At 39.7% G+C, this 19108-nt stretch overlaps 1 protein-coding gene across 1 annotated transcript in view; it reads left to right on the forward strand.

Annotated features, from left to right (window-relative positions):
• Nucleotides 1–19108, forward strand: part of LOC139461174 (coronin-2B-like) — a 121249-nt gene extending 102141 nt beyond the window's left edge. Inside the window, exons 16-18 of the mRNA XM_071242753.1 lie at nucleotides 6666–6896; nucleotides 9397–9495; nucleotides 12554–19108. Coding sequence (XP_071098854.1) covers nucleotides 6666–6896; nucleotides 9397–9495; nucleotides 12554–12700 — 477 coding nt within the window. The 3' untranslated portion in view covers nucleotides 12701–19108. The remainder of the gene's footprint in view (nucleotides 1–6665; nucleotides 6897–9396; nucleotides 9496–12553) is intronic.

A 19108-nucleotide genomic window follows, 5' to 3' on the forward strand; every position in this document is an offset into this window, starting at 1 on the left:
AAGATTTAACATTGACTTATGACAGTTATTGCGCTACGACTAACGCAACTCCCAAGATTTAACATTGACTTATGACAGTTACTGCGCTATGACTAACACAACTCCCAAGATTTAACATCGACTTATGACAGTCGTTGCACAATGTCTAGCGTAACTCCCACGATTTAACATAGACTTATGACAGTCGTTGCGCAATGATTAGCGTAACTCCCAAGATTTAACATAGACTTATGACAGTCGTGCGCAATGATCAACATCACTCCCACAATTTTACATCGACTTACGACAGTCGTTGCGCTACGATTGCTTTGTGAAATGTGGCCCTGCTCTCTGTGTCTCATCGTACCCAGACCAATCGGAACTCTTGGTAAGTCTTGCAGCCTGTGCTTGTTGCTCGAGGCGATTTAATGGTTGGTCAGGCTCGGTGATTTGTTGATTGTGTGTCATCATAACCTGATGCTCATAATATCGATCACTGGTTTGTCTGGCCAAGACAAGATTATTTTCAGCAGCTGCAATATTGGTTAGTGCAGCACTAATCAAAAAACTGACAATATGATTTATCAATGGATTTTCAGCTAATTTTGATGAAGTTCATTGAATAAATTACCATCTAGTTTTCAAGTATTTGCCAGAAAGTGAGAATTTTCTATATACTTGATGTTGTAAATAACCTGGGTGAATAAAAGCATTCTAGCATGACTTCATTCTGTATTGCAATAGCTAAAGACAGCTTTTATCACAGCCAATCACTGCAGGGTTGCATACAATCTCATGAAAATCGGGTCTTTAGCTCTGATAGGATAAACCGAAACAGAACCCAAATAGTCTGTTGATGGTGCTCCCTTTTGGGTGTAGATGAAATGACAGGCTGTATAACACATTCTCACTATAATGCCATGGCTTTTATTATTTCCATTCGAAACTGACCTGCTCAGAAATGACAGGCTGTATAACATGTCCACAATATAATGCCATGGCTTTTATTATTTCCATTCGAAACTGACCGTCTGAGTTCATTTTTGAGATACTGACGAGATATGCTGATCTGAATTATTCTTTTACTCATACTGAGACATTGGCTGTTAGGAAAGTTCACGTGACTTGTCATCTTATATAAGGGCTGTCAGATGTTCACTTAGAGAGATATGGTACGGAGGAAAAGATCTGATATTTATGATACAGGCAGACTGTTTATGCATCTTTGATTGGCTGAAGATAATTCATGTTTTCTAAGGTGGCTGACCAATGACTTGTCGTGTTCCCAACAATGGGAAGACGTTGAGTCAGAATATATCAAGCTATTAATGGAATATAGATGATTTGATTTGATTTTTTGATCTGTTGTAGTTTGATTGGAAATCATTAATTTAAATTTGTGCAATATGTAATGGAACCGAAGATACCTTTTCATTTTACTCATCCTTCAAATTCTCAAGAGTAAATCATTTTGTGCAGTCATTGTGCAGTATTTGGTTATTTAACTATCAACTGATATACATGGTTGATGCTAATGCAGAGTACATAGATTTATGGGAGATGTTATCAAAAGTCACATGACATTTCTCTCCCACTGTTCATTTACCCTCCCTCTGTTTAACTGTAGTTTTTTACTACATGTAGTATGAAATTTCAATTTTTCTTATGGAAGACAGAGTAACTCATGATTGTTTTTAATCATCAATAAAGATGTATTTCCGATCAAGCTGAATACAGTTTCACTTTTTGGTGTTGTGAATAACAAAATGTGTTTATGATTTAGAAAAATAGATTACTAATTTATTGAAATTACATCCTTGAAAAGAACCCTCTTTGTTGTCCTCAGTGAGGATCCAGGGTCCAAAGTATCCCCTCTTCGTTGTAAGAGCTGGCTAAAGAGGATTGGGTTGTCTCACTTAATGGGGCGATGGGGTAGCCTTGCGGTTAAAGCGTTCACTCGTCACGCCAATGGCCTGGGTTTGATTCCCGACATGGGAGCAGTGTGTGAAGCCCATTTCTGGTGTCCCCCGCTGTGATTTTGCTAAAATATTGCTAAAAGCGGCATAAAACCATACTCACTCACTCACTCTCTCTCACTTAATGACTTGGCTGATCTTCATCGTACCCTATGGACCTAAACTTCAAGCTTTCAATCACTAGCAGCCTGGTCCAGACTTGATTATTTAGACTGGAATATTGCTGATGGTAGCATTAAACAATATTCATTCACATGATGTTCAATTTTAGCATAGTTACGATCATCTTAGCGCTAAGAACAATTTGTGGAACGGGGCCCTGGTGTTTCCTCATCTGAATAGATCACAACCAGCGCATTCTCAAAGCCATGATATAACTGGAAAACTGTTTAAAATGGCGGTAAACCCAACTCACTCACTATCACAAAAGCTGCCCCTAATTGAATCTCACCTAGCTTCCAGGAATCACTGACCCATTATTTCTTCTTCCACATGGCCAGGTGAACATGAGGGTAAGGACGTCACTCGTAGACACACGTCACAAATTTCACTTTATGTTTCTCCTTTAAACACGAATGGTTAAGAAACACAATTGATAGGGAAGGTGAATACTGGGGGGGAATACAGACGTAACTCCCGTTATTACCATTGACTTACAATAGTTTTACCTTTAAGACGATGAACATGTCTCTTTTTTTTACAAATGGGAGTTACGATAATCGTATCACTAAGATCACTTTGTTGAACATGTCCCTTGGCCCACCTGCACAAAGCAATCTTAGTGAACAACTATTGTAAGTCTCTTTTTTTTATAAATGGGAGTTACGATCACCAAGATCTCTTTCTAGGACATGCGTCTGGGCCCACCTGCACAAAGTGATCTTAGTGAACAACTGTTATAAATCTTTCTTTTTTTGACAAATGGGAGTTACGATAAAGCATATCACTGAGATCACTTTGTTGGACATGCGTCTGGGCCCACCTGCACAAAGAAATCTTAGTGAACAACTATTGTAAGTCTCTTTTTTTGTGAATGTGAGTTACGATCATCGTATCACTAAGATCACTTTGTTGAACATGACCCTTGGCCCACCTGCACAAAGAAATCTTAGTTAACAACTATTGTAAGTCTTTCATTTTTTGACAAATGAAAGTTACAATAAGCGTATCACTAAGATCTCTTTGTTGAACATGTCTCTGGGCCCGCCTGCACAAAGTGATCTTAGTGAACAACTGTTGTAAATCTTTCTTTTTTTGACAAATGGGAGTTACGATAAAGCATATCACTGAGACCACTTTGTTGGACATGCGTCTGGGCCTACCTGCGCAAAGTGATCTTAGTGATCAACTATTGTTTAAGTCTATCTTAAAGCATGTGACATTTTGACAAGCTGACAGACTGACGTTTCACTCAAACCATGCACACAGGAATACAGACTAACACGACCAGTGATGTGAGAGGTGCTCTACATCCATTGCCCACCACACAGCCACTGCACACTGTATCTAGTAACCTGCATGACTGTTGTCTAAGTGTTGTGTAGCTTGTAGTGTTAGCCATTGAATCACAGTGTTGTGTGTCCTGTAGTGTCAGCCATTGAATCACAGCGTTGTGTAGCCTGTAGTGTTAGCCATTGAATCACAGCGTTGTGTAGCCTGTAGTGTTAGCCATTGAATCACAGCGTTGTGTGTCCTGTAGTGTCAGCCATTAAGTCACAGTGTTGTGTCACCTCAAGCATCAACAATTGAACATCTGGAAAAGCGTTGTTTAAACCAGCCTCCTTCTTCAGCATTAAGTACCTTCCCTCACTGTCATCCTCATTGTCATCTTCTTCTCTTGGTCATCAACAGCAGCAGCTGCAGCAGCACGACAGTCCTAACCCCACAGCTGACCATTGAACTGCCTCGCTAATCGCCCCAAACTCCCCTTCTTACTCTCTAAAAAATATCTTACATACCAAATCGACCCATGAAGATACGGGGTAGAATCGCTGGAATATAGCTGTAATATTGCAGAGTGTGGCGTTAAACAACAAACCAACCAATCAACCAACATACCAAATCCACTTAAACCTTTTCATAGGCCATTACACTTCAGCAACCCATGCTTGCCTTAAAAGGCGACTATGCTTGTCGTATGAGGCAACTAATGGAATCAGGTGGTCAGTTTCCCTGACTTGGTTGATGCATGTCATCAAACCCTATTTGTATGGATCGATGCTAATCATGTCAATCACTGGATTGTCTGGTCCAGACTCGATGATATACAGACCGGCATCATGTAGGTAAAATATTGCTGAGTGCGGCGTTATCCAACAAACACACACACCTCCTCGTCTTCCTGTTTTTCATCATCAACATCATCATCTCTGCTCCTCCTGAAGGCACAAGGCTGCAACTTCAGTTTGTTCTGAACATCTCAGGGATATCATCATATGAACCAATAATGTCAAGGGTCAAGGTCACAGCCTGAAAAAAAATCCATCTTTCTTGCTCCAGTTCCTCTTCCTCCTCCACTCTCTTCCTCTTAGATGTACAATGGTTGATGCTTGAGTTGATTTCACAGAAAACTTTTCCAATATATAACCAAAACTCCCGACCCGTGAAGATCTGGGTTAGGACAGGTCTTCAGCAACCCATACTGTCATGAGAGGCAACTAATGGGATTGGGTGGTCAGACTCGCTGACTTGGTTGATGCATGTCATCGTATCACAATTGTGTGGATCGATGATCATGATTTCAATCACATGATTGTCTGGTCCAGACTTGATTATTTACAGACCGCCATGCTGAGTGCGGCGTTAAACAACAAACAAACAAAACTTCCTAATTATGTTTGCATGATAAGCTAAGCATGGTAATCATTAACATTAGGTCTGCATCACGTTTTGTTTTCTTTCAAGGTTTTAAACAGTTTATCATGTTAAGTCATGTGCAGTAATAATTAAAATATGTTCGTTCACTGAAGAGCCAGACACAACCAGCTTATAATAGCCCCGCATTCCTGATACGTGTCGTGTAGATAGGGCTAAATGGAGATGGTTTCCAAGCCACAACATAGGTCCCTTGTACCCTGAGCCTAATGTCATTTATTAAGTAGGTTGGACACCAATATGTTGACATTTGACCTCCTACAGACACAAGGGACACGAATGGCCCAGTCGTCTAAGACGCCGCGATTCGCTGTGCAGAGTAGCGTCCCTTGGGCACGCCAGAAACCTATGATCCCGGTTCTCCCCGATTTTGTTTCTAGGTTTGTCAGCCCCATACCCGTGCTCGTGGGTTTCACTGAAGTGGTCACTTCAGGCTTTCCTCCCACATTGAGCTGACACGATATAACTGGAATACTGTTAAAAGCAGGGTTAAACCAAACTCACTAAATCACTCGCTCACTCACTCACTTTGACCTTGGTTTGGGAGCTTGTCTGTGTTGGTTTGAGGGACTATTTCTTCTTGCTGTGCCACTTCTTTCAACTGATCTGTCCAACAGTCGTTGGGTTCGTTGTTGAGCGTATGAATCTGCCTCCATGGTGTAGTGTTAAAATGTCTGCTCGGAGAGCGGAAGTCTGGTGGTTCGATCCCTGGACAGGTAAATAACAAAAGACGGTAAACGCTGGTACTTGTTGTTACCCTGTCTGACTCGCAGAATTAAGGGGGTGAAATAAGGACTGGTCGGTTTGGAGTCAGTATACTGTGTCTGAGAGGGATATTCATGTTCAACTGCGGCATGGTATCTCAGTAGGCTAGCATATTTCTTCGTTAGAAATTGGCACTAGTCCTAAAGTCCTTGCCGAACTGCCCACTAGTTAAGGTATCATAAGGACTAGTAGAAATTTGCCATTTTAAAGGGTTTTGCTGTATGCTATCATTATGAGGACTAGTGGACTAAAACAGTTAGTTTCTATCGCTGTATTTCCACCGTCATAAAGCTGGAATATTGCTGTGTGCAGCGATAAACAACAAACAAATCAAGTGTAGGAAAGGCTAGTTTACCAACAAATGACATCCTTACATGACGGGGTTAATCCTAGGAGTCTGAAATGTTATGGCTGCTATATTCAGATAGGATACTTGATCTATCTGCACGTTCCTGTGATCATAGGTTTTCACCACTGCATGCTTCACTGTCATCTTTCCTCCAAAGTTTATCTGACGTGTTGTTAAATACTCCTGGAACCAGACAAACTGGTTTGCTCATCACCTCGTGGAGCAGACAGGATCTCTGAAATGTCATTGAGAAACACAAGGGCAATGTCATCCCTGTAATTTATAGGAGAACATAAGTAGTATCAAAATGAAAAAAAATCCACTTAGTTTTCAGACAATGATTCGAAACTATCAAAATTGTATTTATGTGGACTAATGTGAATGTTGAAACAGAAAAAAAGAGCATAATATTAAACTGAACTTGTTTGTAACCTATGCACGTAACTAGCAACGAGAAAGCATGGTTTTGACATTAGCATGTTAATCCAAGCTAGAATCTAGCATGGAATAGTTTAGATATGATTGAAGGATCAGTGCATTTTAGATGGCATGAAAATGGGATTAATCTTCTCACAACATCTTGTTATCTAGATGGAGTCAAAAAAAAAAGAAATCTTTAGAACTACTGATTGCTGTCATGAATAAAAACAAATTTAGTGATCTCTTGTTCAAGCTTTGAATGATAATTCTCTCATTGCTTAATGCTTGCCTCTGCTTTCTAGCAAGGGTTATCTCCCTTCAAGCCACACAGTGATGTGAGCAGATTAGAGTTACTTCCCATGCCGGGGAATGAGAGTGTAGAATCAGATGCCGTCGAATGGAGGACAAATGAAGCGTATCAGCGAAGAAAACGCCCCCTTTCGTCCAATTCCACTCCACCAATATCCACGTCCTCGTACAACAGTCTTGCTAAGCTAGTCATTGGGGACCCATCCCCACAATCACAGAGCAACGTAAGTGCATGTCAGTCATAGCCACGCCCATTAGCCACGCCCCCACAGCATGACATAACATAGAGCCCTCTTAATAGCCTCCAATGTACTGGACCTAATACCACCGTACGTATACGCTCTAATGGACTGGTCGGCACCCACATCAGCAGCTATATGATGGGCTCAAATATCTCAGATGAAGCTGTGAGGTTTTCAAGCTTCGGCTTGTCTGGCTTATTCAAGTTTGAAGGAAAATGGGATTTTTGTTTCAAAAACCAATATTGCTTTGGAAAAAGGTTTCATAAACCTCTAGATTTATGAACACAAGGTGCTGGGAAGTAACCTTTGGTGCTATGGCTTGGAAAAATTATTGTCTTACGATTTCATTTGTAAAGGTGTATGGGGTAGTGTTTTGAATATTGAATGCTTTCCGGGCATTTTCAAGGAGGAACCTTGGTCGTATTATGTATACAGGAAGATAAACTATTTAGCGCTTACATATATATAGCCTTGCTTGTGACATGTAGTCCTTTCTGTATACATCAGTATTATGTATCACATTTCTGCTTATATATATCAGTATATTAATATATACAGTATATTGATGTCTCATGTAGAGGAATGGTGGGGTAGCCGAGTGGTTAAAGCGTTCGTTCGTCACGCCGAAGACCCGGGTTCGATTCCCGACATGGGTACAATGTGTGAAGCCCATTTCTGGTGTCCCCTGCTGTAGTATTGCTGGAATATTGCTATAAGCGTTATGAACTCATACTCACTGACTATTGTATAGTACTCTGGATATATGCAACAGTAACAAAATTAACAAACACTGCATATGCACCTACACACATACACGACTCTAATGTGTTCTGTTTCAGCTACAGTATGAGTAAATCTTTTGTTTATGTTTTTGCTTTGTTATTTTGTTATTTAGGAATTAATCTCGTAAAGAGTGTAGATATTGCTGACATGGCGTTTTCCCACAAACTGTCTTTGTATGCTGATTCTGATCATGATTTTGAACTTTGGAACAAAAGGTTGTTTATTCTAAGGTTATTATTATAATTAATTGATCATTAACTGATAATCTCAATTCTTTTGTGGCAGTTTGATATTAATATTGAAACATTATATATCCAAAACTCAAGCTTTTTCAAATTGGTTACTGACTATTTGACATTCCTGAAAAAAGAGATTCCAGTGTATACTGGAAATATTTTCGCCTTTTTAAAATTGAAAAAAAAATTAGTTTTGTGAAACAAATGAATCTGCTAAAAAAAATATGTGGAGGCAAGGATATTAAGTGGTCGGTCCCAAAAACAGTTTGTGGGTGATTTCAGGGGTCTGTCTCACACAGACACCTGTTGTAGTGATTAACTGTAGCATGGATTTGTTGTCTGATTCCCACAGAGCAGAGATGTTGTCAGACGAGAAAAAAATAAATTTGGATTTTGTCCCTTTCACTTCATGACTGTTGAGTTCATTTACAATACATGCAATCTGTTTGACCAGAGAAAGTAATGGATAAGGTGATGCCAATTGAAGTACTTCTGTTACAGATCAGCCTCATATTTTTAGCTGTATTTCTCTCTTCCTAACCCCTTCCACCCTATATTCCCCTTCTCCATCACCCCCCCAAAATAACAGGGTTGTCGGGTAGCCTAGTGGTTAAAGCAAAGCTTGTCACGCCGAAGACCCGGGTTCGATTCCCGACATGGGTACAATGTGTGAAGCCCATTTCTGGTGTCCCCCGCCGTGATATTGCTGGAATATTGCTAAAAGCAGCGTAAAACCATACTCACGCAATCACTCACCCCAAAATTACAAAATAATCTTGTTTAGTCACCTTTTATCTCAAAAATTACAATTTACAATTTTAGACGACTGTTAAGACTTCACCTGAAGTGAAGTGGGGGTGGTGGGGTAGCCTAGTGGTTAAAGCAATTGCTCGCCATGCTGAAGGTCCAGGTTTGATTCCCTGCATGGGTACAGTGTGAAGACAATTTCGGGTGTCCCCTGCTGTGATATTGCTGGAATTTGGCTAAAAGCAGCATAAAACCATACTCACTAACTCACTGAAATGAAACGGTAGCATTCCCACCCCAACATTTCACACAAAAAAGATGGGTAAAGACAGTAGCAGTAACGAAGGAAGTTCAGTATTTAGTTCCCTCCCGCCTGAGGTATTTGTTTTTGTTTTGTTTTGGGGTTTGTTTGTTTTTTTTTGGGGGGGGGGGGGGGCGGATCTGTAAATAAGTAATGAAATTGGTCAAACCTTAGCTTAAAGGATATTTAAGGAAAAAAAAAATCCCCATAACATAATTTATCATCATAAAAATCCCAGGCATTTTTTCCTAACTGAGGGAAGAAGCTCTAGATAGACATAATGATGTCACAAAACTATCATTTTTTGAGTTTTGACATCTCTGCTCGACCGTAACCTTTACATCACCCACTGTTCTGTCGCTTGCTTGAGTCTGTCACCATGGCAACGATCGCTCTCTATTTCTCTGGCTTGTAGAAAATCCACGTGAGAAAAGTGTGGCACATGCAGCCAACCACCACCTCCCCTTGCCCACCGACTGACCATAACGGCCATAACTTTCAGAATGACATAGAGGTATGTATGGCAGCACCTGCTCTAATTGGTCCAAATTGGCAGGAGGAAATCTGATTGGTGGATTTTTTTGAATATTCTGATTGCTGCTCTCAAAAGGAGATTTGAGTAATATTTCATTGATCAAGCATCATGGTAAGTCGTTATTGAATTGACATAGAGGTATGTATGCCAGCACCTGCTCTCATTGGTTGAAATTGGCAGGAGGAAATCTGATTGGTGGATTTTTTAAATTTATTTTGGAAAGAAGTTTCGGGTAACGTTTTATTAATCAAGCATAATAATGGTATGTAGTTATTGGGGAAATCATAATCGATGTTATCAAAGCCTGGATGTTTGAAAAGGTCTGATGCCAAAAGGGTAGGGAACATATTGTAGAGGTTCTATTGTGTTAAATTGGTAAATGGCTTCAGTCCTGAAGAGGTCTTGCATCATGAATATTCCCAGGGTTTGTAGACCGCCTCCGTGGTCTAGTGGTAGAGCGTCCGCCCGGAGAGCGGAAGGTCTGGCGTTCGGCATTAAGGGGCTAAAACAAGAACTGGTCGGCTCGGAGTTAGTATACTGTGTCTGAGTGGGGTTTTCATGTTAAACTGCGGCATGGTATCTCAGTGAGCTAGCACTATAAATCGGCATCAGTCCGGACTAGTACAAGCAGCCACACACACACACGTACATGCACGTTGCTATATAAGTGCAAAAATCTTGGAGGCGATGTTAAACCCCATTTCACCTCACCTCACCCAAGGGTTTGTATACGCCATGTTCCTGCATCAGCCACGACTACATAGGCCTGATGTACGTTGTCATGGTAACACTGTGTTCAGTCAGGTGGTGATGGTCAAGAAACAGGACCATTTATGCAATGTCGTCTGATTGCTGCTCACTAATCCCATCTCCGGGATAGAATAGGTCTTCAGCAACTTATGTTTCTCATAAGAGGCGACTAATGGGATCGGGTGGTCAGACTCACTGACTTAGTTGATGCATGTCATCGTATCCCAATTACGTGGATCGATGCTCATGATGCCAGTCACTGGATTGTCTGGCCCAGACTCGATTATTTACAGATCACTGTCATATGGCTAGAATATTGCTGAGTGCGGCATTAAACAATAAACAAACAAACTGATCTGATCAATGACTGGTTTCCCTCATGCTTCAGCTTGATTTGGTGGTTAAAAATAGCAACAACACTGCATACCGTGTTCAACGTAGTAAGCGCCCTGCTCTAATAAGCGCCCCAACGACATTTGCTAATATATTGGCTAGTGAACCATCCCAATTAGCACCCCTTCCGATTGATCAATGTACACAAGACTTATTTATTCGTGTATAATAGGCACTCGTGTGTTATAGGCACCTTTAATTATGGGCAATTAAATTCCGGAAAAATATATCTGTCGTAAAAAACACTTCAGGCTGTCAGCATAAACTAAGAAATTTATCTTTCAACTCCGTTTTTTTCACCCCCAAAAAAAATATTCTAAAAAGAGCCCACTATTTCTAATTTTGAGAGCGCCCTAGACGCTTATTACGTTGAATACAGAATCAGCCGTATGTATGCGTGATTGATGGAGGAACGCAGTGTATACAAACCCTGGAGGTATTGAGGATGGATGAGTTGTTGAATAAACTCAATAGCATTTCAGTGTGTGTTACCGTCATTATGAGATGTCCTGGAAAGTCTTTTCAATTAAAGATTATTTCCTTGTACTTGTTTACATTTGTTACATTTATTGGAGAATTCTTAATTTGTGGGGGCGGTCGGTTAGCCTAGTGGTTAAAGTGTTCACTCATCACGCCGAAGACCCGGGTTCGATTCCAGACATTGGAACAATGTGTAAAGCTTATTTCAGGTGTCCCCAGCAGTGATATTGCTGGAATATTGCTAAAAGCGGCGTAAACCAAACCTGCTCGCTCTTAATTTGTGTTTTAAAAATGGCAGCAGTGTGAAATTCCTTTGTGTCAGTTACGGTATAAAATAGAGAATGTATTTGTGTGTTTCATTCGTCCAACTACAGAGCTTGCACCTACTAAAATGTTTATTTGTTATTTCTGTCATTAGATAGGACCTGGATGAGAATGTTTTAATTATAATTACCTGAGTGAAATACTAACGAGCATGTGAATGTAGGGGGGGAGGATTGCTTCACCGGTACGTAAAACAAGAATAAATGATTATCTGATGCTTTAAGTTGTGAGAATCTGATGTTGGATATCATGATTGATTCAAACACTTCTCATTCAACAGTAATTGTGTTTAAAATACTTTCAAAAGTTTTGAGATCACCCCTAAATTTGAATAAACCAATCAGAGCCAGTATTATAATCTTTTTGTTTTCTTTGTAACATTTTGTAAAAGGTGAATCTAACATTTTGTTCAACAGTAATTTTATATAAAGACCTTCAAAGTTTTGAGACAATCCCTAAGTTTGAATGAACCAATCATGGTTAGTACTGTAATCTTTGAGTTTTCAGAGGAAGATTTTCATTTATTGAATTATCCAATCAATGTTAATGATGTAAGCCTATGTATTATATTCATCATGTTAGTGCATCAGGAATATATATGAACACATTTGAAGGTTTAGAAAATATCACTAGAAATTTATGAACCAATGTGATTTGAACTTTCGCAGTCAGTGTTTTATTGACCAATTAGAGTCAGGTTATATACAGTGTGATTTTAGTCAATCATAATCTATGTTTCGTTAGCCAATCACAGTCAGAGTTTTATTGGCCAATGAGAGTCTGGTCATAGACAGTGTGATATTAACCAATTGCGGTCCATGTTTCATTAGCTGATCACAGACAGTGTATTATTGACCAATCAGGGTCAGGTCATAGTGTGATTTTAGTCAATCACAGTCCGTGTTTATTAGCCAATCACAGTCAGTATTCCATTGACCAATCAGATTCAGAATCAAGGTTATATACAATGTCTCGTTAGCCAATCACAGTCAGTATTTCATTGACCAATCAGAATCAAGGTTATATACAATGTCTCGTTAGCCAATCATAGTCCATGTTTCATTGACCAATCACAATGTTGTGTTCTCAGCTGAAGAAGGCTTATTTCCGCCAACAAGAGGAGCTGAACAGTCTGAAGGAGCAGCTCCGGCTCAAGGACAAGCGCATCTCACAGCTCGAGGACGAGGTGCAACGACTCCGCGGCAAAGATGGAGATCAGGGCGAGAGTAACTGTTGATTCATGGGAGATGTGTCCGAATTCCACAAACATATTATTTCCATGGAAATGAAAAGATAATGTAGGAACTGTATTGGTCAGTATGAAGTGAGAGCTTTCGGAGGGGTTTATTAGCCCTTTGACACAAACATAAAATCATGTATCGGGTAAATTTACTTCCTGTGTTAGATATATTCTGATGATGCTGACAAATATCCACCCAGTTGTCGAATGTCTTGTGCCACAGGGACTCCATCATGCCTTGCACATGTTGGGCAGGTTCATCAGCATGAAAAGGGTGTGGCATGAATTATTCGCTAAACCATACTCTCATCCACCATTTGTTGGATAACGAACTGTCAACTCCTGTTAACACAAACACCAAGAGACTGTTATAACCGCTTTATGTTATAACCCTCTTTTGTTATATCCTACTTTTCATTATGTCTTTTATATATCCTACTTCGTTGCATCCAGAGGTCATTTGATTTTTTTCTGGGGCTGGGACGATACACCAACAGTGGATCCGATACGTAGCATGATACCTAGCTTACGAGCCGATACGTACCACGATACTTGCATGTGCTCTTATCTGTGGTGAGTAAGCCATCTGTTTCATATTCAGGATGGGCAAATACCTGGTACCTGGCGATTTTTTTTGATTTTTTAAAAAATTTTATTAGGCACCTGGCAATTTACAGATAGTAGTGTAAAGTATGGCGCAATGGATGAAAATATGTACTTATTGTCACTACTGATTTGTGATTGCTGTAACAGTTATTAAAGCAAACATTTAAGGTGAGAATCAATATTTTTTAACATAGTGTGCGACTGTGATTGATATTTGTTGCGAGAAGTAAACAATTGAGGCATCGGTGTATCGTCTCACTGCTAGACTTTTCATCCCTATATCATGAGGTTTGAATCTTGAAAGGTTACTGAGACTTGACATCAGCTATAGAGACCAGGGCCCATTTGCACAAAGCGATCTTAGCGCCAAGATGATCGTAACTCCCATGCTTTAACATAGGCTTACAATAGTCCTAGCACTAAGATCGCTTTGTGCAAGTGGGCCCAGATCAGCTTCAGGATACCGACACTGTAGGAGTGTGATCACATTAAAAAGCAGTTCATGCATGTGTTTTGGACACTGTAGAATCAGAAAAATTCATTTTTGAAGCAGATTGTACCGGACGTTTTTCATTTATGTTACATGACATGCTTGGAAGTATTTCGCAAAATACACCTTGGCAGTGAGGTTATCAACAGATACACTTGTCCAATAGGCAAATGCTAGAAGATGTAATAAATGAAAAATATGAAATGAAAGTCTCCTCATTTGGATAAAATTATGTTCTGAGTTTTAGGGTAAATATACTCTTGTTTTGTAGTTTTCAAGCAAGTTTTCTGTGGGAGAAGTGATTGTTTAGTAGCACTTATGCTGTTAGCTACTTGAAAATTGTGCCTGTTAAACCATAGCTATCTTGACATTGATGGAAGTCGTATGGGTCAAGGTCAAGGTCAAAGTTATGTGGTGTGAATGTCAAGGTTATGTGGTGTGAAGGACAAAGTCATGTGATCTGAAGGACAAAGTCATGTGGTTTTAAGGTTATGTGTGAAGGTCAAGATCATGTGATGTGAAGGTCAATGTTATATGGTGTGAAGGTCAAGGTCATGTGATGTGAGATGGTCAGTGATTCACTGGTTGATGTAATGATTTAACTGTATTATGGGCTTGGATGTAAGTGTTTCTCTGGGATTAAGCTTCTTGTTACAAACAAGTATCAACATTGTGTCATGTGAACATTTTCAGGCACCTTGACATAATACAACATAGAGAGCTGGTTGGCTCAATAAGGGTGAAAAAATACATGGTTGATATGGAAAATGGTTGATACAGGAGTAATTTTTTCCACTTATTTTGATCTTCATAGCCCTATTGTTTATATAGCGTGCTGCTGTATTAGAAACAGACATGGAGGATACAGGTATCCGGTATTCTGTAAGTTTATCGTCATGGAAACAGGCTTGATCAGGTAATGGTGACTACAACAAACGTTGGTTCCTGTCCTAGTTGCGTTCTTTCTGGTGCTTTTAGTTGTTTAGAGACGAGGTGACATATTTGCCATTACTATCAGGGATATACCATAGACGGCCATGTTCCGTTCAAGTTGACAGTTTAACAAGCTGAAGTAGTTCTCAACATACCTCAGTTGGGTCAGGGAGATTCTAACCATTGTCTGGAATATACTGATGGGCAATAGTAAAGTGAACAAGCTGAGTGTGAGTGCTCAGTGACAAGCATTAACAACATTAAAAATGTCTGGTGTAGCACTTGCCGCCAAATTTCAATCCACCAGGGTATGTGTATGATGTAGGGTAGCATAGTGGTTAAAGTGTTTGGCAGCCTGGGTTCGATTCCACTAGGGTATATATGTGGGGCCAATTGTGGCTGCCCTCTGTCCCGACTTGAATTTCCAAATGATGGCTAAAAACAGGAATCCATAATCTTTATGTCTGTTTCATTATTGTTTTCCATCAGTATAGCCCTGGGTAATCCATCTTGAGTCTCTTCTCCATCCCAAATTTGTGAATATTTCAATATTTCTGTTAATCCTTTACATTCATTAAATTGATGGCATTGATTAAAGGTCGACTTGAAAATTCACAAACATCTGCCCTCTTTGAGGGCATGATTTTCTCTGTAGTCTGAGGAATCACAATTCTTTGTGCAGAGTTGCGTCCCTTAGGTGTACCAGAACCAAAAATTCTTACAAATCCTCTACCTCCATTACATCAATTTTCTCCCACATCGAGCCGACACATCATGTAACTGAAATACTGTTCAACAAAACTCTCTGCAAGTGTTGTTCTAGCACATATAACTCTGCTATTACTGTTTAACTGCTGACTAGTCACGTCTTTTTGACAAATATCATCTTGACAAACCTGAACGTTTTAGTTGTAAAGTATTCAGCATGACATGTTCCTCTACAATCTCATTAAATTCAGATCTGGCTATCGCTAAACAAAGATCTGAGGACATCCCATTATGGGTCACGTCAGACCGACCTTGCGCGAATTTTGACATTAGCCAATCAGAACGCAGCTTTCTCGTGCTTTACCGCTCTAATTTCAAATTGGCGACTACGCTTCGAAGCATATATTTTGACAAATTCTCGATTAAAAATTTGAAACCTGAACAAAAGAACATTCTGGAATGGCAAATATATGGTCTAGATTGTATGGATTCAGTCGTTAAACCCGTAACTATCGTTCGGAATACCCCATGTTAAAGTTTTCGAGGTTGCATGATTAGAAATCACATTCCGACTGTCACTTTCATGATCTGGTAAGTGACGCTCTGATTGGTCAGATGAAAGGTTGTTCTGACATGACCCCTAATGGGATGTCCTCAGATCTTTGTTTAGCGGTAGCGAGAACTAATGTCTGATTTTAATGAGATTGAGCTCCACTACTGCTTGTGTGTTTACTGAATTATCTCAGTACAATGATCTGAAAGATTTGTAACATGTTTTCAGCGAAATATTTATGCTTAATACTTGCAAGCTATGATTTAAAGCTTGACTCTATTACCTTGTGTGCTTGCTGTAAATGACTTCGGATCCATCCCTATCTCTGAGTCAGTTGTTGATGTATATATTGTTCCTGTTGGTTTATTAGTGATATTTAGGTTTTTTGTTATGAGAACTTGTGCAGAAAATGTGTCAGTATTTTACAATAAATTGTATACTCATGATACTTATCCTATCCCCGCATCACAATTAAGAGAATGAGTTGGCTGGGGAAACCACGTGTTCAGCATGTGTGGGTCAATCAGCAAGACAAGCATGTGTAGCGGGCAAAATAATTCGGAGTCCCTTGATGGGATTCGAAACACGGAACTTCTGATCCGAGGTCGGACGCCTTGTCCACATGACCAATGAGGTTAACCCCGTCAGCAAGCTGACAGGGTAAGGATGTCATCTGTGGGACGACGCCACGCCCTGCTACATTTGCATGCCCAAGATTGTTGGTGATGCTGAGTGTGTTTGGGTGAATCGTTTTTGAAGAAGCCGGAAACCTTTTTCTAGGCATGTTGTCACTTGGGATCGAAAGAAGGAAGAGAAATGCATTGTGGGAGACAGGATAAATTTTATCAATATACAATTAATTGTAAAATTTACAGTTTTTTGTTACAAGAAGTGCAGAAAATATATATGTAACTCTTTCAATGAGGCATTGTGAGGTGTGTTTTTCAAGAGGCGACTAGGTGTAATCAAAGGCTGCTGTTTGTGGCGAATGCTTTAATTCGTCAATGGATGCTGTTTGTGGAGAATGCTTTAATTCGTGAACCCTTCTCGTCGCATCCCAATTACATGGATCGATGCTCATGACATCAATCACTGGATTGTCTGGTCCAGACTTGATTATTTACAGACCGCCGTCATACAACAGTGCGGCGTTAAACAACAAACAAACAAATAATTTCAGAGCCCAGGGAAGACTACCATTTTCCTCACGGTGACCTTTGTGTTGACGTGGTCTGTAAACTTTCTCTGTGTGGCAACCTGACAAGACAGATCAGCCATTATTATCTAAAAAAGAGATAAACATTTCCCGATGTGTCGTTAATTTTACCCTTGTCTTACAAAGCTGTTGTCCAGCGTCTGCTGGCTGTCACGAAAAATCTCTACACATCATAAAGATGTCGCAGCTCAAGGACAGCCATTAACAAGTCTGAGGTTTCCATTGCACACTGGCTGGCATGTGTAATTAATTAAGGTGGATTAACTTTCAGTTAGACAGTAGAGAGCATAGACAAAAAGTGTTTGATGTCAAATGAATTCTGATGTCATTTGAGTTAATTTATATATTTTCTGTCACAATACTTTCACAATTCCATATGTAAGTTAGTCATGGTAGACTGATTCTCAAATCAGATAGTTACAGATTTTGTGTATTGGAGTCACTATTTTAGTGGATATTTTCTGTCCCCCAGTTGTAGAAACGCTACAACATTTTAAATGTTTACTGAATATTTTAAATTTTGCCACAGACATTGTTTTACAGTGATAATCTGTTGATATTGATGTTACAAGTTATTTCATGGAAATATTGTTTGTTTTCGTACTTCTGTTCTTGTTTTGAAAATCAGAATATCCAAGTATAGCACTTACATGTACAAAAAATATATTTATCACTTAACACTTGTATATAAACACAGTCACCAGGCATAGATACTTAGTGCTCATTGCAACCCTCTGAACCCTAAATAGGAACAGTCGACACATTGTGTAGGGAGAGTTCATTGTTGCAGATGGGGTTGTAAGCGTAGTGAGTCACATGACTATTTTAACACAAACGTTTCAAAACAATATTTTGAAATAATGCTGACATTTGGATGGAGTTCATCTCAGAAAATTTGTTCTGAAAAAAACTAATTCAAGAAATTAAAAATACAATATGGTGAAATTAGAGGATTGTGATGCTAACAAGAGTAGGAGATTTGAACGGTTGTTGTCAGGTTTGAGCTGAAGAGCCACGATGGAGGATTAATCATTCCATACAACGCTAATTATATGCCTTGCACAGGGGAGGTAACTCCCGATAGCCTTTTTTGTATATGGTATATATATTGCCTGTTTTCTAATCACCTTTAAAAGCAATAGGTTCAATAATCATTTCTAGGATTCGGTAAAATTTGATCTGTGTGTGAAGACAAATTCAGCTCAGTATTATACACTGAAAGACAACATTTGATAAAATTTTGTGTTGAAGGAACAGGAACATTATTTGCAATGCTCTGACAAGGCCACAATTTTTTAACTCTTTTTTGGAGGCCCAGTTGTCTAAGGCGCCGCGATTCGCTGTGCAGAGATGCATCTCTTGGGCATGCCAGAAACCTATGATTGTGGGTTCGAATCCCGGTTCGCCCCGATTATGTTTATAGGTTTGTCAGCACCATACCCGTGCTCGTGTGTTTCACCGAAGTGGTAAACGTCTAAGACCTGCATCACATCTGGCTTTCCTCCCACATTAAGCTGACACGCCGCGATTTAACTGGAATACTGTTAAAAGCGGCGTTAAACCCAACTCACTCACTCACTAAATCTTTTCCATGTTCAAGTGGTTGCCACTAATGTGTCATTTCATCATCTTTAACTTCACAAACTAGTGTTTATAACCAGTTACTGGGAAGGAAAGTGGTCTAAGGTGTTGTAATTCACCTTGGAGAGTTGCATCCCTTTGCTGTCCCAGGATCTTCTCGTGGTTGGTTTGTATTTTAAATTCGTCCAAATATGGCCATGCTCATGGGTTTAACCAAAGGGGGAACGGTTATAACATGTCACTTAAACTGTCGGCATGGCCCAATATTTTTCCGTTTCTTGAAACAAAAAATGCAAAATGAATTACCTGGTTAGCCAA

Source organism: Haliotis cracherodii, unplaced genomic scaffold (assembly GCF_022045235.1).
Source record: "Haliotis cracherodii isolate W230 unplaced genomic scaffold, xgHalCrac1.p SCAF_14, whole genome shotgun sequence".
Classification (NCBI taxonomy): Eukaryota; Metazoa; Mollusca; class Gastropoda; order Lepetellida; family Haliotidae; genus Haliotis; species Haliotis cracherodii.